The following is a 22,488-nucleotide window of genomic DNA, read 5'->3' on the forward strand; positions in this document are numbered from 1 at the left end:
AAAAAGAGGAATAGCAATTTTTATAAGCGATAAAGTTAAGTTTGAAAAACTGTATTATGAGAGTGACCATGAAGGTCGATATGGGATATTAATTTGTAAGATCAATGACTCAATTTATACTTTAGTAAATATATATGCTCCTAATACATCTACTGTTGAATATTTAGATAAGGTCTTTGATCGGGTTCATGAAATTTCGAAAGGTTCTCTCATTATTGGAGGTGATATGAATTGTATTCAGGATGTGAAATTAGACAAAGGTTTAAGATCCGGTTTATTTCCTGATAAAAAATTGAAATCGCTAAGTAAATCTTTTTCATTATGTCTTGCTCGTAATAATCTATATGACATCTGGAGAGTTAAAAATCCTTCTGTGAAAGATTTCACCTTTTATTCATCGGTTCATCAATCCTATTCTAGAATCGACTCATTCTTTACAGATAACAAACTAATAGAATATTGCAATTTTGCATCTATTGGTAATCAAACTTGGTCGGACCATGCTCCAGTGATTGTAGAAATTAAGAACAAAAATGATTTCAGAATAAGATCTAAATGGAGACTTAATGAATCATTATTATTGTCTCCAACATTTAAAGAAAAACTGTTTAATTTAGCTAAAGAGTTTATAGAAATTAATGATAATAGTGAAGTTTCGGATACAACACTATGGTGCACATTTAAATGTGCTATGCGAGGACTTCTTATAAAACATGGAACGGAGGTAAAGAAATTAAAGGATTTATCCTTATCAGATCTCAATATTAAATTAGCGAAATTGGAAGCCAGTAATAAACAAAACCCATCGGTTCTTATTTCTGAAGAGATTAGATCCATTCAATTTAAGATTAAAGAAAATCTAATTGAAAAGACAAATAGATGTCTATTAAGACTTAAACAAAACTGGTATTACAGTAGTAATAGGACAAGCAAAAATTTGACAAATAAAATTAAAAATCAAGTGGAAAGAAATAGAATAAATAAAATTATTGTAAACAAGAAAATTTATTCAACCCCAAAACAAATTGGGGAAGCTTTCAGATCATATTATGCTTCACTATATAACTTACCAGACATAACTAAAAATACCTTACAGATTAACTCTTTTTTGGATGGGTTGAACCTTCCTAAACTATCCTTAACGAAATTAACAAAATTAAACTTTCCCATTCAACTTTCAGAAATAAAGAATACGATCCGTAATCTTCCCAAATCTAAAGCTCCAGGACCTGATGGTTTCTCTGCCCCCTTTTATCAACTCTTGGAAAAAATTATTTCCCCAATCTTGTTAAGAATATACTCTGAAATACCAACTAAGAAAAAATTTCCATGTGAAATGCTTCAGGCCATGATAACCCCAATCCCTAAATCAGGTAAGGATCTAACTAAAGTTATGAATTACCGTCCTATCTCACTAATAAATTTAGACATTAAAATTTTCTCTAAAATATTAGCAGAGAGATTAAAAGAGGTAATATCTGACTTAATACACCCAGATCAAACGGGTTTTCTTAAGGGGAGAAACGGGACAGATAATACGCGTAGAATATTAAATCTTATATATGAATTACAAAATACTAAATTACCCGCTACGCTAATAGCCTTAGATGCCGAAAAAGCTTTCGACAGAGTCAACTGGTCCTTTTTAGAAGCTACTTTAAAAGCATTTGGCTTATCCGGAGACTTCTTTTATAATACATTAGCTCTTTATAAAAACCCACAAGCCAAAATATCTGGAGCTAATTTAGATTCTGACAATTTTAATATTAACAATGGTACGAGACAAGGATGTCCTTTAGCTCCCCTGCTTTATATTCTTTCAATTGAACCTTTGGCAGTAATAATTCGTCATTCCACAAAAATACACGGATTAATAACAGGTCCATTGGAACATAAGATCGCACTTTATGCTGATGACATTCTTCTCATTCTTACTTCTCCTGAATCTTCAATTCCAGAAGTGATAGAGCGTATAAATGAATATAGCCTTTATTCCAATTATAAATTAAATATAGATAAGATTCAAATTATTAATTTCAACATGGAATTACCTCAATTACATAACCTAAAAACTAAGATACCATTTTTTAGATTACAGACATATATAAATTACTTGGGAATAAAAATTTATAACAACCTTTTAGATCTATTAAATAATAATTACCTTAGTCTCCTTGATGATTTGAAAACTCAATTATCGACTTGGCAGAGATTAGAAATTTCATGGCTCGGCAGGTTAAATATATTAAAATCATATGTCATACCTAGATTAATTTACTTGTTTAGAACAATTCCACTTTCAGTACCGGTGAAAATTTTAAACCAATTTGAAAAATTGTTTTTCTCATTTGTTTGGCTAAATAAAAAGCCAAGAATATCCCGTCTCATACTAAAAAAAAATCTTTCACAGACTGGACTTAAATTCCCTAATATACGAAATTTGCATGAAATTTGTATGTTCACTCATTTTTTAGCTTGGGACTTTAAAAGTAAGTTTGACCTCCCGTGGCATAAATATGAATTATGGAAAGGTCGCAATCTTGATCAATTTCACTTTTATTGGCTTAACCATGGCAGTATAAAAGATCTAGATATGTCGAACCCAATAATATCAAATATTTTGAAGAATATGTTTACTTTTAAAGAGAAATTCATTTCTGAAGATTCATGGTCATCTTATACACCTGTTGGTATGCTACAATTTATTATTAAAGATATCGATCTTAAAACGTGGCATGCACATGGCATTCATAAAATTGAAGACATATGGTCTCCCTCTAGATTAAAATCCTTTGAAGAATTGCAAATTAAGTTTTTACTCCCGAATAATGAAATTTTTTCATACTTAAGAATTGTAAGTTTTATCAAATCCAAGACTTGGCATTTGCCAACTATTTTAGATAGATTTATAGGAAAATATTCCAATAATAATCTAATCTCAAGACTGGGAACTATGTTAGAACAGATACACATTATTGAAAAACCTATTACTATACAGAAATGGGAAACAGATTTTGGTTTTTTTTATCCGGTAGAAGTCTGGAATGCCTCATGGAACATACTAAGGAAGACAATCCATTGTATTAATCTACACGAACAATTTTATAAATTATTGCATAGGTGGTACTATGTTCCTACAACTTTACACAAAATGGTTAGCTCAAACTCCAACAAATGCTGGAGATGTAAATCGGAACTTGGTACCGCAACCCATATTTGGTGGTATTGCGATAGTTTAAGCACAGTAAAATTTGAAATTACAAAATTATTTAATAAGCTATTTGGACAACAATGGTTTTTAACTCCTCAATCTTTCCTTTTTCATATAGATATTCCAGTTAAAAATAAATTTAATCTAGAATTAGCAATCAATATTTTTGCAGCAGTTAAAATCTGTGTGGCACGGAACTGGAAGTCGGAAGTACTTCCGACCCAGCGGAATATCTATGACCAAATAGAGTATCAACATAAAATGGAAAGACATTTTTTCTATTTATATAACAACATAAAAAAATATGAAAAAATTTGGTTACCCTGGCAGGAATTTCTTCTTTCTTTATGAGATAAATCTTCATCCTTGGCAATTGAGTCGTAATATTACCTTACTCAATTCTCCTTTCCTTCCTATTCTCTATACCATCTAATTTGCTTAATTAGGCTATAGATTCATCCGCCGTCTATGTATGAATGTTAATTCCGTTTTATCTATAATTATAATTTGATTACGAAATAATGTACTGGATTATGGTCTGTCGGAATGCTGTGTTTGTTGTGATGTTTTGTTATAATAATAAAAGGAAAAAAAAAAAAAAAAAAGAAAAAAAAAAAAGATCTTCTGTGGTTATAAAAGAGTGAATGTATTGTTATTTCTTTTAAACACCTCCTATGGAAAGCCTTATTTCCTTAAACACAGTGCCTTCTAAGTTCTTCTATTATTAATATTCGCAGATAAGCAGGGACAGGCACCAACATTGCTCATGGTGGACATTTACTAGTGGCTCTGGTGGACAGTTTAATGATGTTCTACGGACCTTACAAACCTTGCTATGGACACCGGTGTCCTTCTATGGACACTTTGCCTATCCCTGCAGATAATCACCAAAAACTAACAAACTACCAATAATGGTAGAGATACGTGCACTGTACATATATAAACACCAAAACCTAATGCAAGGAGAGCACCCTGACGAAGCTCATTGCAGCGAAACGTACGTTGGGGTTGGTACGTTTGGAATTGGTACCATTCATCACCAGGCTTTTTTGCTGTTTTCAGCCTTGTTTCTAGGTTTGGTTATTTACTTTTGAGCACTGATGTACCATTGCTGTATGTTATTTCATTTGTTCCTTTTTACTTTATTGCTGTGGTCATCCTCGTGTTTCTTATTGGTGCCTTTATATACATACGTATTTCCATCCTAGTTCCTGTAGTCCTGTGCCCTTGTTCATATGTACCTTTCTATATGTGTCTTGGTGCCGAGATGCTTTTTTATTATATATATTTTATATATGTATTTAAATCATATTGTCTAATAAAGATTTACTTTGTATATACCTTTTTTCCTTACGTGCTCTCCTTGCATTAGGTTTTGGTGTTTATCTATCCCTGTAGATCACAACTAGCTTTCTCATAAAACCAACTAGGCAGATCCACAGAGTGCCTGTTTTTAGGTTTGCAGTAAGAGGCTAGTAATCCTTCATCCCAAATTGTGCTGCATCCCACAAACTTGTCTATGATGTATTTATTCGGCTCTTGTTCAGCTAGTGGAAAATCTACAGCAACATACATTGTGGTGGACATTACATTAAATAACCTAAAGGGATCAATGATATCCGCAATCCAAGGACACTGGAGGCCTTGTATATAGACTTTGTCTACCCATTCCCACAATTCACTGGTTTTATTTCTTAGGCCAAAAATATGCTTTCAGAAGGGTAATCTCGGACTAGTGACATTCTAGTGAACTTCCCAGGGTTGGGAATTCTCCTTCTCTTGCTGTTTTAGTGAGGTGTGCAGGGCTAGCAATGCATATGGGTGAGCCTAGCAGTAAAGTAGTAAATGCCTCCATCATGAAGGCCTGAGCTAGCCCTGGATAATGAATGACTCAATGTATAAGAAGAAATGTAACTATACATTGAACAGGGTCAAACAAGCTCTTCCTGAAACATAAGCTCATAAGGGTTGGAACTTCATAATGTAAAGTCAAGGGTTAAAACATAACTCCACCGCAAGCTCGCCTGTCAACTCTGAAGTAACGATGTATAGGGCGTTATGCAGTTATCCTGCTTTATTACTAAATACATAGTCATAAAGTCAATTTAGTTAATTGTAATACCTTTTTTCCAGGAAGCTCCCATTCCAGCAGGAAGAGGATGACACAGTTTGGACAAGGCAACTGAAAAATAAACAAAAGTGGAACATGGCCAAAACCATTAGAGCAATCAAACAATCCAATATTATGCAGCAAGCAGAACTGTGAGGTTACAATCATTATTATTTAATTGTCATATGTGGAGTAACTTGCAGAAGATTTTATATTGTGAGAAATGACACACATTGTACAGAGTTTCACTTTATCTACTACAGGAAACAATTGTGAACCAACCATTAATAGAAGTAATCAAAGTTCAATAAAAACAGATATACCAGAAACCTGATGAAGTGTTTTCAATTCTTAAAATGACCTCTTCTCTTATGATCATGACCTCAACTTGTAAGATAAAAATGCATTTGTAACAATATGATCCAATAATTGATATGCTCCACCTAAATCTACTTCATTTAGGAGCCTCTTAAACACTTACATAAGAATAAAAAGTATACACTTGGCAAACAACACTATTTATATACATTATAATGATAGCAATATTAAGAAATGGAATAAACATCCATTAGGACTGCCTTTTGTTTGTTTCTTGAGACGATATCTCATTGCTCTTCAAAGCTTGCACTCTATTACAACACACATATAATTATTTCAAATATTAAGTTATAGCAGTTTCCCCACATTTCCAGAGCAGGTATATCAAAAATGATCAATCCTTCTGATGGCAGTATGTATGGAATATTTCCATTTTATCTGCATTTAGAACCTCCTGAGTTGGCCATCAGCTAGATATTTCATTTGTATTTCATACAAATATCATAATGTTATATCACCACAGCATCACTACAACATGTTTTGATTAATCATAATAATGGTACTGTGTAATAAATAATGGACATAGATCATCTTGACTACACCATACAGTATTTGGCGAACTATGGGTATATCACCAGACCTGTCCACTTTGGTAATAAATATAGCAGAACCGAATGGGAGAGCAAAAAAATGTGGTGTTGCTCTTCATTTGAGGCTATAGCAGTCGCCACTCATCTGGAAAGGGTTTCACACAAGATTTTGGAATGTGTCTGTGGGAATTTGCGAAGTCAGGCACTGATGTTGGATGAGAAGGCCTGGCTCACAATTAATGTTCCAATTTATCATAAAGGTCTTCAATGGGCTCTGGTTGGGCCACTTGAGTTCCTCTGCACTTGCGTTCCTCATGCTGGAACAAAAAAGGACCTTCCACATACAATTGTCTGAAAGGTTTTTGTTTGTTGTAGCAGTAACACTACTGGAACGAAGTGGCCTATTTCAAATCCTGAAAAACAACCCTGACGACGCTTGGCATCGCGCATAGTGATCTTTGACTTGTGTGCAGCTGTTTGCCCATTTCATGAAGCTTCAGATGCACATTGCTTGTGCTGGTGTTGCTTCCAGAGGCAGTTTCAAACTCTGTATTGATTTTTACTTGCTACACGTATAAGCACCTGGTGGCTTCACACCGTGAGTGTGGGTGGTCTACGGTTTTGTGTTGTTACTCCTAGATACTTTCAATTCACAGTAATAGCACTTACAATGAACCAGGGCAGATTTTGCAGGGAAGAACTTTCATGAACTGACTTGTGCCAAATGTGGTATCGTATGGCAGAGCCACATTTAAAAAGTCACTGAGCTTTTTAGTACAACCCACTGTACTGCCAATGTTTATGGAGATGGCTGTCTATGTGCTTTTATAAACCTGTTAGCAATAAGTATGGCTGAAATACCTAAACTCAATAATTAGGAGGGGGTGTACTTTTGGTTATATAGTGTACCTTACTAATGTTAACATATAGATGTTCATGCTTTGTTGTTTAATGTCAGATAAGTCTACCACAAGACTGAAACAACAACACTGTATCCGGGAGCAAGTTCAGTTGCCATATGTGAAGTTATCATGCTACAGATCCAGGACAAACATACTTAATAGTATTGGAGTTACTATTATCCAGTAGCTTCTGTCTCCAGACATCAACTGTTTCCTCATTTATCTGACTGGGGTAATTCCTGTTGTTGCAGGAACGAAAATCATCTGCAGGTTGAGCGTTCTGAAGAATTAAAGAAAGTATTAAAAATGGTCTTAATTTAAAACAGTGTATAGTTAAATGGGCAATGCCATATAATTAAGAAGCTGAAAGCAATCATATGAAATGTAGAATCAGAAATTACCCATTGGTATTGAATCAATTCTTAAGTCCATAAATAAAAGAAAACACAAGAATAATTTTACATTTCTACAAGAAATGCTATTAGCCATTACAATTAAAAAAAAAACATTTAGGGAAATAGCTACATTCCAGGATATCCCAAGTCCCCATTTATATACTATTTTTCATATTTTGAGTTAAGCAATATATATATAAACCCTATTTTGTGTTTGCTGTGTGCATTTGTTACTTGCCATCTTGCTCATGTATTACAAACCACACAATTCAATTAGATATTGTAACTAGAGTCCAGGAAGCATGTCTTCATGGGAAAGAAAGAAATTTGAACCTGGGTAATTGGTTCATGAAGGCATATGTAATGCAGAAAAACATATGACCAAAATAACGAAGTCACCACTCCTATTTTCTGAGGTTAGGTGTTTCAGCTAACAGGTGTATAAAATACATAAGCTAGCCATCGCCATATTCAAACATTGGCAGTAGAATGAGTCACCTTTGCCACAAGCCAGTCAATTTCTGCCCAGCTATATATTTTCCCCTATCCACGTGCTGTGTAAAAATTGCCAATGGTAGCATTACTCACTACATAGTTCCAAACTTCCTCTAGAAACATCACCACAGGTACCGTGTGCCAAGCTCCATTCAGGCTGCAGAGCTGCTTCTCTCTTGTTTCCCCCGTCTCGCTAGAGTTTCCCCCCATCTCGCTAGACTTTTGCTGTAATCCTTTCCTGGATTTCCATATTCTCTGTTCTGTGCTTCTGATTACTTGATTCCAGTTCTGCTCTTAGCTTCAACTTCTGTTTCCTTTATAAGGTGTGCCCCACCCATTTGTTATGTCTCAGTCAGCAGTCTAAAGGTATGTCCTTCTTGGTTTTGAGTTTAGATTCAATGTTTAGTTTCAGTTTATTAATAATTCAGTAGGCAGAGTTCAGCGTTAGGACCCACCGAATATTATACTATGGTCATATGATGTGACGGAATCTCCAATTGTTATCACACAGTCCTAGGCTAGTTCCTGTATTCATGTTTGTCTGTCTCTTATGTGCCTTTGCCCTCTCTTCCCTGTCCCCATGTCCCAGTTAAGATATCCTATCCTTGAAGCGTCTGAGGATCTTGGCTCCTGACTCCATCCCTTGTGTTCCTTGTTCCCTGTCCTTTGTTGTGTTCTGTCCCAGTTATGTCCTGTCTTCCCAGGGGCTGGCTGGGCCGGGGGGCAATTGCCCCCCAGGCCGCCCTGAATCTACATTAAAACGCCCGCCCATTTAAGTGGCCGACTGGCCGGCACACCGAGATGCCATTGCAGCCGATGTGGCTGCGAGTCTTAAAGCGGCCGTAAGACACGCTGGCCGCTTTAAAATCATTAAGCGGCCAGCGTGCCTGCCCAGTGCCGCACAGTGTCCTGTTCGATGTGACTCCGTCCCCTTGAGAGACACGTCACATTGTCAATGTGATGGGCCACTCAAGGGGGTGGAGTCACACGGAACAGCTCCTCGTGACAGCTAGAGAAGCATGCTGGAGGACAGCAGCAGTGAAGGATGACAGCAAAAACGTAAGTATTAAAAAGAATAAAAAAATAGTTGGGGTAATAGGCAGAAGGGGAGCCATATTAAAAGGGGGGTCTGCATGGGTCAACAATGGGGGTGGGTGGCTGGGTTCAATATACATGGGTCATTAACAATGCAAAGGGGGGCATCAATACACAAGGGAGGGGGGCTGGCTGGGGACATCACATAAATCAATACACAAGGGTGTTGGGACATAATGTACAAAGGGGGCTGGCTGGGGGCGCAAATCCACATGGGGCAATACACAAAGGGCATAATGTACAAAGTGGGGCTGGCTGGGTGCACATATCCACATGGGGCAATACACAAGGGTGTGGGGGGGGGATACATTAAAACCAAAGGGGGGGCTGGCTGGGGCATCAATACACAAGGGGCAAAAACAAACAAACGGCAAACCAGTGTGGAAAGCATTTTGGACGTGGGTGTCTGTGTGGCAGAGCCTGTCCTGGTGTGTGTGTGTTTGGATATCGGTGTGGCAGAGCCTGTCCTGGTGTGTGTGTGTTTGGCTGTCTGTGTGGCAAAGCCTGTCCCGGTGTGTGTGTGTTTGGGTGTCGGTGTGGCAGAGCCTGTCCTGGTGTCTGTGTGTTTGGCTGTCTGTGTGGCAGGGCCTGTTCTGGTGTGCGTGCGTATGTCTGGGTGTTGGTGTGGCAGAGTCTGTCCTGTTGTGTGTGTGTTTGGGTGTTGGTATGGCAGAGCCTGTCCTGGTGTCTGTGTGGCAAAGCCTGTCCCGGTGTGTGTGTGTGTGTGTGTGTGTGTGTGTGTGTTTGGGTGTCGGTGTGGCAGAGCCTGTCCTGGTGTGTGTGTGTTTGGATATCGGTGTGGCAGAGCCTGTCCTGGTGTGTGTGTGTGTTTGGCTGTCTGTGTGGCAAAGCCTGTCCCGGTGTGTGTGTGTTTGGGTGTCGGTGTGGCAGAGCCTGTCCTGGCGTCTGTGTGTTTGGCTGTCGGTGTGGCAGAGCCTGTACTGGTATCTGTGTGGCAGAGCCTGTCCTGGTGTGTGTGTTTTGGTGTCGGTGTGGCAGAGCCTGTCCTGGTGTGTGTGTTTGGGTGTCGGTGTGGCAGAGCCTGTAGTGGTGTCAGGGCGGGCTGTTTGGGGACAAAATTGGCTCACGCTGGGCTGTTTGGGGACAAAGTTGGCTCACTCTGGACTGTAATTTGTTAATGTTATCTTGAAGCTTATCTTTTTTGTTACAAAGATTAGCTGTTTTTTAATGTATTAAACAATTTTTTTTACTCCCAGTCCCATCACATTACATTAATATGCGTTAGAAAATCAGGAAAAGATGGGCATGGATGGTGTGCTGATTCGGTGGCACAACGGGCCACTTGACTAGACTTGCCCCCCAGGCCTTAGGCTGTCAGCCCTCCCCTGTCTCTTCCTATTCCTTGTTCTGTCCCCTTGCTCGCTATGTTTTAGCTGTTACTCTGCTTAGTTTCCATACTCCCAGCCTGTAGCACCCTGCACATGATTCTAGTGCTATGTCTCATGCCTGCTTCAGGGTGCCTGCAGGATATCACTTTGTTTTGCTACTGCGCAATAACTCCTGAACACCATATTTGTGCGCTCTGGGTCATTAGAGTCGTCTGTATGGACCCAGTCCCTGACACTGTGTGTCGGCAGCTTCATGAAATGGCCTACCTTGGCCGAGCAGCTGCACACAAGTCAGAGATCACTATGTGGCACACACCGTGCAAACCTGTTCTCTGGTGTGATGAATCACGCTTCACTATCTAAAGGACAAGTCTGGGTTAGTCTGGAGATGTTTTTCAGGGTTTGCAGTAGGCCCCTTGGTCCCGGTGAAAGGTAATGTTAATGCTACAGCATACAAATACTTTTACGGCAATTGTATGATTCAAACTTTGCGGCACCAGTTTGGGGAAGGCCCTTTCCTGTTTGTGTGCGAAAATAAGGTCCATAAAGACGTGGTTTGAGGAATTTGGTGTGGAGGAACTATAGTAACCTTAACCCTCTTCAACACCTTTATAATTAATTGGAACCTATTGAGCCAGGCAGGTCTTCTCGTCCAATATCAGTGTCTGTCCTCGCAAATGCTCTTTTGGCTAAATGGTCACAAATTCCCACAGACACTCTCCAACATCTTGTGAAAAGCCCTCCCAGAAGGAGCAACAAATGGGGTGGGGGAAACTCCATATTAACATTCATGGTTTTAGAATGTAATGTCCAACATGTTCTTCTACGTGTGATGGTCAATTGACACATACTTTTGGTCAAATAGTGTATATCTGAATACTTCAAAACAAACATGAAAAATGAGAGAGAAAAAAAAAGGGGGAATATATTGCTAAGCTCACAATATAAATGGTTGGGCACATATGCTAGTGCCAATATATTTTTGAACATCAAGATACATTGGAAATAGGTTAACAATGTAAATATGTCCCTCCCTTTTATTCTCCAATGTTATTCTTGAGAATACATTGGCTTGAAATTGTGTGTTTCTTGGAACAGCGAGATTTCATCTGATAAAATTGAAATCTCCTAATAAATCTTTTTAGAGGTGTTCATTCTTGTCACATTACTTTTATGAGTCCCCACGCAATATTCCCCAGCTCACCTTCACCTCTGAAGAAAGCACAAAGGTTTTATTCCATCCAGAGAAGATGCGCTTGATGATGTTATATGTGGTGGGATCTGTTTGTGTGGAAAAAGAACACAAGTGTTTGGAGATTTTTTACTCGTTACCAATTCTTTCACATTACTGAATTACAATTGGTATTATATATTGAAAGGTTAATTCTGTAGGACATTTTATTTTAAGACAGACTCAAAATCATTTATTGTACAGTTTTTGTTGATGTTCTGCGTTTAATCAAATTGTGTATAGCTTTATGTATAAAAAAATATATAAAAATGAAGTTCCCCCTCAGGTTGAGGGGGAAACCTTGGGGTTTGAGCAACCATGTGATTTACCAATAATCCACATGGAACCTCACGTTGTATTGAGTTGTACCAGGTATTGGTGTGAGGCCTCTAGCTAGAATACAGCAAGACGTTTCTTGTGAGCAGTGCAATTAGAAATAATGCCTTGCAACCAGAGGCTCTGGAGTTCAACTCCGACCACAAACCATGACAATAGCAGCATCACCAGTGTCCTACAGTTTCTACCCGGCCATGGGAAAATACAGCTGCAGGGAAAGCTTTCCATGAGAACAGAGGAGGAATGATGCTGCAGCTTCTCCTAAAGGTAAGTACTTTCATTTAACAGGCTTAATGAATGCATATTAAAATGCTTACAAGGTATTTGCGTTATTTTTGGTGATGAGGCTACAAGAGATATTAGTTTGTCCCTTTAAATAAGAATTATCACCTGCTTCCTAATGGGTTTCTCCTGCACACTGTTCTGGACACACACAAGGACCCAGTGACAAAACAGAGGAGGCCCTTTAGTTGGTCCTACTTTCTGTCTCAACTGCAGCTTGGTTACTCTACTCGTGAAGAAACCACATCCAGCATTCAGCTAAGCCGGGCTCAGGCCCACAACAGCACTACCAGCTCTAAAGAGATCGTTTCCATTTACAGCCATTGTTATCAAGATGATGGACATAATTATTACCGATGTGTTAGTAAAGCATCTACCTACAACATTAAAGGGGCACCACACTGTCCTAGTTAGCCCTTAAAACAAAGGACACAAAACAAAGTACTTAAAATGCATTCTTCACATCGGAAAAAAAATACTTAAAAGTATATATATAAAAAAAAAAGTAAATAAAAGAAGTAGAAGCTGCAGTTCCCGGCCTTCTCTGTGGCCCAACACTTCATGCCTCTCGCTGGAAGTGCATTTGGTTTTATAGATAATCTAGTGCCATGTTATATATGACATAAGCAAATGTCTGCAGTAGTTTGATAATGAAGTACTAGTCACCGCTCAAGGACACTGATCAGAGCAGAGATAGGAATCGGGCCGTGTTTATAAAATATTAAACAATAAGCATGAACAATTCTCTGGTTTCCATGACAACTGCTCCATACCCCTGTCATTAAGGCCCACTTATAATAATACTACTTTAAATTTCACCAGTTTAAATGAATCAACAGAGTACAAACAACATCCATTATCCCACGTGTTTTGTTAAAACCTTTTAAAAGAAAATTTAAGCAGCAAATGCCAACATCAGGGCTACACATCTCCATTCATCAAGGGCTGTGAATAAGCCAGGAGTTCTGTGTATCCCTGCCAGAAGACAAGTAGTTTAACCCCTTCGCGACCTTTGCCGGTTCAGGACCGTCATAACAAGAAGGTCACTAAATGACCTTTGACGGTCCTGAACCGTCAAAAAATTAAATAAGCTTAGAAAGTGATCAAGGATCACTTTCTTCGCTTAAACGGACTTGCTGCAATGCCTCGATGTCGAGGCATTCAGCAAGGCCGAGATCGGCATCGGGGGCCATGTCTGGCCCCTCCCCGGGGCGTCAACAGCCGCCATACATTGTATGGCGGCGGACGCCCGTTTTAAAAGCGTTTAGGAGGAGATCAACGATCGCCTCCTAAACTTAAATGGTGTCGCTGGAATGCCTCGATCAGGAGGCATCCAGCGACACCAAACACTTACCTCTGGGTGGGCTGTGACCGCTCCGGAGAGCGGTCACAGCCGCCGCTGCCGGTGATCTTCGCCATCAAGCAAGATGGCGGCGGCCCGGGAAATATAACAATAAAGACGAAAAAGTTTGCTAGAGGGTCTCCAGACCCTCTAGAGAACTGGCTCCACTTGCTGGTTGAATACAGGTACTGCATTCAACCATGCAAGTCAATGGAGCCCAGCTTTCTAATCACTATGTGATTAGTAAACTATTCAAAAAAAAAAAAAAAAAAAAAAAAAAATGGAAATTTTTTTTTTAAAAAATGTGCTAACATTTAAAAATAATTATGCAGTGATGTCACTAGATGAACCATCCAGTACCAGCAAAATGTGTAAAAAAATATATTAAAAAAGTATTAAAAAAATAAAAATTAAAAAATAAAGTTTATTATTTTGAGCAAGTGCTAAAATTTCTCAAAAATCTCAACAAAGAGTTAAAATAAAAGCACTTCAAATACCCAAGGGGTGTCTAATATATAAAAAAAATGGCTGATGGGGTAAATTGGAGTGGCCTAGCTCAAAGATAGGGCATAGGTACAGACTGACCAAAATGGAGAAAAAAAGCGCACTTCCCAAATGTGGCATTTTAAATCTGAAACAACCCGACAAACCCATGCATGTCGGGTATCACTGCACTCAGGAGATGTTCCTGAACACACATTGGCGTGTTGTTTGACAGTGGCATATACCAGGACCTGTATATCTATAACTAAAGTACAATTTGTGTGAAAAAAAAATAAAAAAAATTACTATTACAAAGTTTGAGAAAGTGTAGTTCTATAATTGGTGCATGGAAAGGGTTAAAATAACAGCATTTGGAATACCCTGGGGTGTCTAGTTTTCAAAAATATATGGTTTGAATGGGTTAAATTGAGTTAACCGGCTTCAAAGATATTCCAAAGAGGAGAGGGAGGCACAATGACCAAATGACCACCTGAATTACGCATGCCCCAAAAGTAGCCTTTTACCAGCCAAAGAATCTGACAAACCCATGCATGTGGGGTATCACTGTACTCAGGAGATGTTGCTGAACACATATTGGGGTGTTGTTTGACAGTGACATACACCAGCACCTGTATATCTATAACTAAAGTACAATTTGTGTGGAAAAAAAAATAAAAAAAATTACTATTACAAAGTTTGACAAAGTGTAGTTGTATAATTGGTGCATGGAAAGGGTTAAAATAACAGCATTTGGAATACCCTGGGGTGTCTAGTTTTCAAAAATATATGGTTTGAATGGGTTAAATTGAGTTAACCGGCTTCAAAGATGTTCCAAAGAGGAGATGGAGGCAGACTGACCAGATTTGTTAAAAAAGATTTGGAAATCATAAAACGCTGCTTGTACTTATTGCCCTATAACTTACAAAAAACAGCAAAAAAACATAAAAACATTGGGTATTTCTAAACTCAGGACAAGTAGTAGAATCTATTTAGCTAGTTTTTTTACTTGCTTTTTTAGGTGAGTAAAAGATTTTTCAAATAAAAGTCATAAAATGTGTTTTTTTTTCAATTTTGCACCATGTTTTTTTTATTTTTTTTATAGTAAATAAGATGATACGATCAAAATAATGGTATCTGAAGAAAGCCCATCTTGTCCTGAAAAAAACAATATATAACTTATGTGGGTACACTAAATGGGTGAGGAGAAAATTACAGCTGAACACAAGCACCACAAAAGTGTCAAAACAGCCTCGGTCCCACAGGGTACAAAACGAAAAATGAGCCCGGTCCTTAAGGGGTTAATGAATGCTTAATATCATATGAAGAAACTGTGGTCTATTTGCAGTTCTTATGGACTGGAGTTGTGCAGCCCGGTCAACATTTAATTCATTATGTCCTTGAGAAAAAAGCTCCCCTGTTCCAAGTTTTTAAACTTTAAGTTGCCTAAATAAACACGAGATCGTCTTAAACATGCAATATCCTATTAGTCTTTGCTTATTTTTGCTTGAGTGGGTATACAATCAGAAAGAGGTATGGTATAGGATAATAAATGCAATGCTCTAAAGAAAAAGGACCTTAATCTATATGGGAACAAATGTACTTAAATATTAATGGCCCATATGCTCGGATTATATATTCTCTTAGAATTTCCGGTATTTATGCAAATAATAGTTAAAAAAAAATGGTAGTTCCAAGAAAAATAAGCAACGTGTTTCAGTTTGCAAGGAAAAATATATTTGTCCTTATAGTTACTCAAGAGTAAACTGTTTAACACGTCTAGTTATATTTGGAAAAGAATGACTAAGTTATATAACTTGAAGACACATATATAACAAAAAAGGTTTTGTTATCAACTATATATTATCAATAGACAAACATTGTGAATTTCTTATTTAAGAAAAGCTACGTTGGCACTAGGGGAATAGTAGGATGCAAAGTATAATAGATCATACTGTGCAAGGCTAGCTCATGAAACTCATCAGGTGGTCTTTTGTATACGACGTAGACAAGTTGAGGTTTCCCCATAGCCCACAATTTAGCGAATAGACACCTCTGTCTCCTGGGTTCATACTGACCATCCTGAGTTGGTATCTGACCACGGTGTGCAGCCCACTTCCCTTTGACTACAGTGGGACAATTCACATTGCATGTTAGCCCGGTGCCCAGCTGGCCCAGCTCTCCACAACCAAATGCATAGATGATTCCTGAAGAAGGCACAAAAGCAAGGGTGTGATGCCTGAAGACATGAAAAGATGAAAATAATTAGCAAGAGACAAACCGAAAACACACTGATGAAACCCTTTATCATTCTACAAGAGGTGTTTAATCTAGTAATTTGCTCTCATCATATGGTCCCATCAAAGTTTTGGGCAGGCTGCAGTCATCCATTCCAGTCATACTATTGCTTATCCTACCTTAGTTGTATGGTAGGATGACAGTATTCAGTGCAAAATCAGATTAAAAGCCTAACTGGTCAGTTTTTGTCCTCACTTTAAGTATCCAAAAATGTCACTCCTTACATTTTTATGTGTTTTTTTAGTCTCATCACAAAAACACCCTCACTCCTTATCATACTACCTGTTTTAAATACGTGGCTCATTGCTAATCACCCAGCCGGACGCTCTGACTATCCCACCATTTATTAGGTGTAAACTCACCTGCCGCATGCAATCTGAGACACCTCACTTCCCATCAGCTCCAGGACCCTCCTGGGATTTATTTCATTATGAAGACTGTCATGTCCAAGCTGCCCATAACTCCCTGCTCCAAATGTGAACAGACCACCAGTCTGTCATTAATTGTAAAAAAAAAAAAAAAGAGTAAGCGGACATTGCTGGCTACCAATGGGCTATTTTCAGACATGTTCAGTGAGATCTTTCAGGCAGTTCTAAATGGCTGCTCACCTTTGTGAGGATGGCAGTGTGTCCTTCCCCACAACTGATATACACAACCTTATGGGTTCTCAATGGTTTCACGAGACAAGGAGACTCCCTGACTGTGCGAAAAATAAAACTGTTCAGTGCAATCTGGACAAATATCATATCAATGCAAGGCTACGTTCTGTGGACAACTTCAAAACATACAAATCATCATCATCGTTCTCAGGCTCAGGTGTATTTTTGCCAACTCATGGACGGACTATGAAATCTATAGACTTGGGTATACCTTTCTCATCATTTAGACCAAGCTGCCCCTCGCTGTTCTTTCCCCATCCAAAAACAGCACCAGAAAGTGACAGTGTAAAGCTGTGATAGCCTCCAGCAACGACTTGAGCCAGGGGGATTCCCTCCAGGGACTTCACTCGTTGTGGGCTTGACTGAGAGCCAAATCCACTGCCCAAACCCAGCTGCCCGTGGTTATTCTGTCCCCATGTATACAACTGGCCATCTGGAAGGAGAACAAGTGATTATTCTGACAGCAGGTAGCAGGAAAAAGTAAATTATATTATAATTATATTATTTATAACACATTTAATTGTAACAAAAATACTCTACGCAATTGTTTTACATGCCAGGTTTTTAACTTATGCCAATTTCTCTGACAGTAAATTATTATATTCAAATGTTGACCCAAAACTTAAGGTATAGTGAAATACACCCAGATTACACAGTTTTTCCAGTCCATTAACACATTAGGTTTTTCTCCAACTACACATTCATTTGACTGAATAGGCTGAATAATATAGAAAATATTCCGTACCATCTGCAAGAGCCAAGCAATGATGGTTACCACAGGAGACCTGCTGAATTTTCTGCTGACTCAACTTCTTGATTAACCTGGAAAATGAGATATGCTTATATTAGATACACCAGTACAAACTACACACTGCTAGTGCAATGAAAAATATTCACTTAATCCCTTAATAATCTGCTTTTAATAAACAACTGATTAAACCTGGGAAATATGGAAAAAAGTTAGGTTTTCCATTATCCAGATTGCTCATCTGTCTCATCAAGCCATGAGATAAAGTCTACTCACCAGTTATGTTTACATCAGGTTGACCAACCACTTAGGAACATTAGATTAGAATTAATATATGAACACTGGTGCCTTTTCATGAGCACTGTGTATACTTACAGTATGTTTGGAATATAATAATGTTACACACATAGTTGCGTCACACGGCAAGCAAGGAACGGAAAGCCTGATCTATCCCAAAGTAAGCAAAGAACAGAGGACCCATTTGATCACTCATTGCAAGCAGTAGTGGGTTTTTTTGATGTTGCATTTGCAATATCTGCACCTAGGCCACATTTCACAGCTAAATTCCACTGGGTCTCTTTGTGTATAAGATGGAAGGATGTTGGGGTAAGTTTTCTCTCCTTTTTTTAAGCTAGGTGGAAATCAACTGGTAAATACACATACATTAATTTCAAATAGTACATACGAGAAGATGCTGCAAGTTGAGCAAACATACACCCCCTTCATCTGGGATTTAGCTCCCTAACATGGTTGATCATTAAAATTGTCTCTGAACATGTTTGACAGGTATAAAAATCAGAAGGTCTGGGAAAAAAAGAAAAACATCTATGCTTAACAACAGAAGAAACTGCCAACATTGTTTTGTACTACCTGGAAATTCTACATCTAATTGCATACCGTGACTATATAATTAAAAAGAGCATCTGACGCAAGCATTTTACGGGAGGTAATGCCAATGCTGGCTAACAAGGGAAACACAGACAGGAGCTGTTATTCACAGAGTGAACATACAAAAAGAGTTTTCTCTAAGCCAAGAGAAGACAACAAATAGTCCCGATGTAAAACAAATTCAGCCATGATGTTCAAGTGACTTAATGGGCAAGTTATAGTTCTTTTTAACGGTTGGAGAGGTACTTGTTACACGCATTTGCACTAAGATGGCTATTTTGTTTTGGAGCAGAATTTTGTGAAAACAGAAGCAGAAGAGTCATTGAATAAATAATTGAGACATGGCCAGCTCTACTTTAAGAGAACACTGGCAATAGAGAAGTACAAAGCTTTCCCTTGCAACATTTAAATGGTTACTTGTAATCAACCCTCACATCACTCTTGCCCTGTTGCCATTTCTGTTCATCAGTAAAGTGCACTGGATGTGGAACACTCCACATGAAAGTACCTTGGTACTGGAATGGAAGCGTCTGTGGTGGAGTGACCCAGTTGTCCTTCGGTGCCTGCTCCCCAGGAAAAGAGTTGACCCTGGTTGGTGAGCGCCAAACTATGAGATTGCCCACAAGCAACATGAATTATATGTTCATCTGCCAGAGCGGTCACATGACCTGAAAATGCACAAGAGGAATGGTAGCAACTAAAGTCTCTATGTCTAAAAAAACATTTGGCACTTCTAATGTCTTGAAAACATATATTGTTTGCACTGTAGTTATTGCACATTCGGGTAAGAGTCAATAGAGGTACTCTAGCCAACTATATATCTTAAGTGGTATTTGAGGGCTGATGTGGCATATGGATGCCTAGGACATCTGGCTAGCCCTTGAGAGGAGGCAGCACATAGGCAAGCCCAAAAGATTGTATTGTTTTAGATTTACAAAAACCTTAGTTACTTATTATATATATATATGAGATTACAATGAAAATTGGGTGAGAGAACTCCAACAGTGAAATATTCACTACCGTATTTGCTCGATTATAAGACGAGGTTTTTTTCAGAGCAAATGCTCTGAAAAATACCCCTCGTCTTCTAATCGGGGTCGTCTTCTAATCAGACCTCAAATAGAGTCTGATTAGGAGACTAAGATCCAGATCCCCCGCACCGCTGCAGGGGACCTGGATCCTCCTGTCTCACCCCCCCCCCCCATCATACACACTTACCGGTGCTTCCTGCTGTATTGCCGGGGCAGCGGGTTGACGTCTACGCGATCCGCGTAGACAACGTCCGCTGCAGCCGGAAGGAGGTGTGGCTAGCAGCGGGGGTTGTCTGCGTCCGTCGCGTAGACCTTCCCCGACTGTCAGAGATCTCTGATCTCTGACAGCCGGGGAAAGTATACGCGACGGACGCATACAAACCCCCGCTGCCAACTCCACCTCCTTCCGGCTGCAGCAGAAGGCGACGTCAACCCGCTGCCCCGGCTGGAAGCACCGGTAAGAGAGGGCTGAGAGGGGAGAGAGGGGAGAGAGGAGAGGGGGGGGAGAGAGTGTGTGTGTGTGTGTTAGTTAAATGGGGGCATAGGGCATTTCTGGAGTGGCGTTAAGGGGGCATTTAATAGAGCACTCTGCCTCCTGAAATGCCTTATACCTCCCTATATGCCACTCTGCCCCATAATATGCCTTTTAACCCCCTAAATGCCAGAGTGGCATATAGGGGTATAAGGCATTTCTGGAGGCAGAGTGCTCTATACAATGCCTTTTAACTCCCTTAATGCCACTCTGCCTCCTGAAATGCCTTATACCTCCCTATATGCCACTCTGCCCCATAATATGCATTTTAACCCCCTAAATGCCAGAATGGGATATAGGGGTATAAGGCATTTCTGGAGGCAGAGTGGCATATAGGGGGTCAAAAGGCATACCATGGGGCACAGTGGCATATAGAGGGTTAAAAGGCATATCATGGGCCACAGTGCCATATTGGTGTGGCAAGCCTGGGGGCAGATGTGCGTAACTGGGGGACAGGCTGGAAAATACAAGAAATAAAAACAAAAAAAATATTTTTCTCAATCATAGCTTTTATTAAAAAAAATAGTTTACATGAATTAACATTTACTGGTAAAACTTTTTTCCTTTAGGGTCGTCTTATATTCAGGCTTTTTCTTTTTTCCTAAGTTAATATTCAGATTTTGGGGGGTCGTCTTATAATCAGGGTCGTCTTATAATCGAGCAAATACGGTATTTTTAAAAACTATAATCGCATGTATGTTTATATTGCTCCACCTCCAGGCATTTTTTTACTTAGTTATTTACTTTGTACAGGATAACCAAAAACTTGAGATTGCACAAGAGATATCAGGACAAGGAAATACGTAGGGCGAGGTTTTAAATTTCTATGCATTGGATCCTATTATGTAAAGCACTTTAAGTATCCAGAAAACAGCCTTGCACAGTGGTCACGAGGGGAAGAAAAATTATTTACAGAGGCCAACTCCTTTGGAGTTTACCAAGGAGGACAACAAGGAAGGACAAAGAGAAACCTGGACCAATCAATACACCACTGAACTGTCATCAAGTGCTGCCTACTGCTTATTGTGTTTGCTCCACCACCACTCCATTCCCATCACCATCTGTCTCCAGTTTCACTTTCCTCTATTATTAGTAGAACAGTTATCTCTCTCCAGCCACCAGCACCTCCACACCATGTCTGTATTGCACCATCATTACTTTCTTCTCCCCTTCTCTCATCCCAAGCCCTTTTCAATTTCACCTCCTCCCTTTCTCCCACCTCCCCTCACTCCCAGCAATCTCTCCGCTCACAGAAGTCCTATTTCCACCTCCTCTTACTCTCTCTTCTGCTACTTTTAGCAGCTGGGGATATTTCCCCAAATCTTGGCCCTCCTGTGGTGCTCTCTTCCCCATCCTCTCACATTCAACATTCTAGAAACTTCCTCACTTGGCAAACTAATCACATCCTTTGGCTTTCAATACCACCTGTATGCTGATGACACCCAAATCTATCTATCCTCTCCTGATCTCTCTCCTTCTGTCTTAAATCGTGTAACTCCCTTGTTGGGTTGCTTGGGAGACGTGCATTTTTAAACTTGGAATTTTGACATCTGGTCATTCTGCCACCATGTCCTCTTTGGGGCATCCTTGAAGCCAGCAATTTCAGTTTAACCCCATTAAAACATATGTTTGAAAACTAGACAGCTCAGGGTATTTCAAATGGTGATATTTAAACACGTTCATGTGCTAATTCTAAAAATAGGTTATTTGTTGTTTGCTGTTATATTTAATCTGACAGCCCGGGGGCCAAAACTTTGGCCCCAGGTGTCAGAGGGAAGACTGTTAGATCTGACCGCCAGATCTCGGTTCACCAGCAATAATTCAACCCTGCAATAATTAATTCAATAAGAGTGAAGAAGTAGAGTTGTTTAACCATTGAGAGGGCAGAGTTATAGAACAACAGTGTACATTTGCAGTAAATTTGATTTCTCAAAGTTGTATTCAGCAGTCTGGTAGCACTTCTGGAGGAAGTCGAGAGATGAGGAGAGTCTGCTGTGTCTGGACAGGAAAAGATTAACATTTAAGATAGGGAGATTCCAGTGAGGCTGAGCATTAAGACAATGGTACAGTCTGGCAGTTGCCTATAGATATAAGGTGAATGCTTCAATTCCGTATTAGTAAAGGGTAGTGTAAAAGAGTGAAGGAAGAAGAGACATGGGTCAAACTCAGAGAATTCTTAGGTATGATAATGTAAAT

At 39.2% G+C, this 22,488-nt stretch overlaps 1 protein-coding gene across 1 annotated transcript in view; it reads right to left on the minus strand.

Moving 5' to 3' along the window:
- Nucleotides 1-22,488, minus strand: part of LOC149284106 (putative E3 ubiquitin-protein ligase HERC3) — a 34,007-nt gene that overhangs the window by 10,725 nt on the left and 794 nt on the right. The window contains exons 2-10 of the mRNA XM_089497154.1: nt 19,238-19,397; nt 17,839-17,915; nt 17,305-17,526; nt 17,043-17,134; nt 16,797-16,927; nt 16,215-16,375; nt 11,670-11,746; nt 7,287-7,411; nt 5,334-5,393 (exon numbers count right to left, since the gene is read on the minus strand). Coding sequence (XP_089353280.1) covers nt 5,334-5,393; nt 7,287-7,411; nt 11,670-11,746; nt 16,215-16,375; nt 16,797-16,927; nt 17,043-17,134; nt 17,305-17,526; nt 17,839-17,915; nt 19,238-19,397 — 1,105 coding nt within the window. The remainder of the gene's footprint in view (nt 1-5,333; nt 5,394-7,286; nt 7,412-11,669; nt 11,747-16,214; nt 16,376-16,796; nt 16,928-17,042; nt 17,135-17,304; nt 17,527-17,838; nt 17,916-19,237; nt 19,398-22,488) is intronic.

The sequence above is a fragment of the Sceloporus occidentalis genome, unplaced genomic scaffold, assembly GCF_023333645.1.
Source record: "Sceloporus occidentalis isolate IW3139 unplaced genomic scaffold, rSceOcc1.0.p SCAF_99, whole genome shotgun sequence".
Lineage (NCBI taxonomy): Eukaryota > Metazoa > Chordata > Lepidosauria > Squamata > Phrynosomatidae > Sceloporus > Sceloporus occidentalis.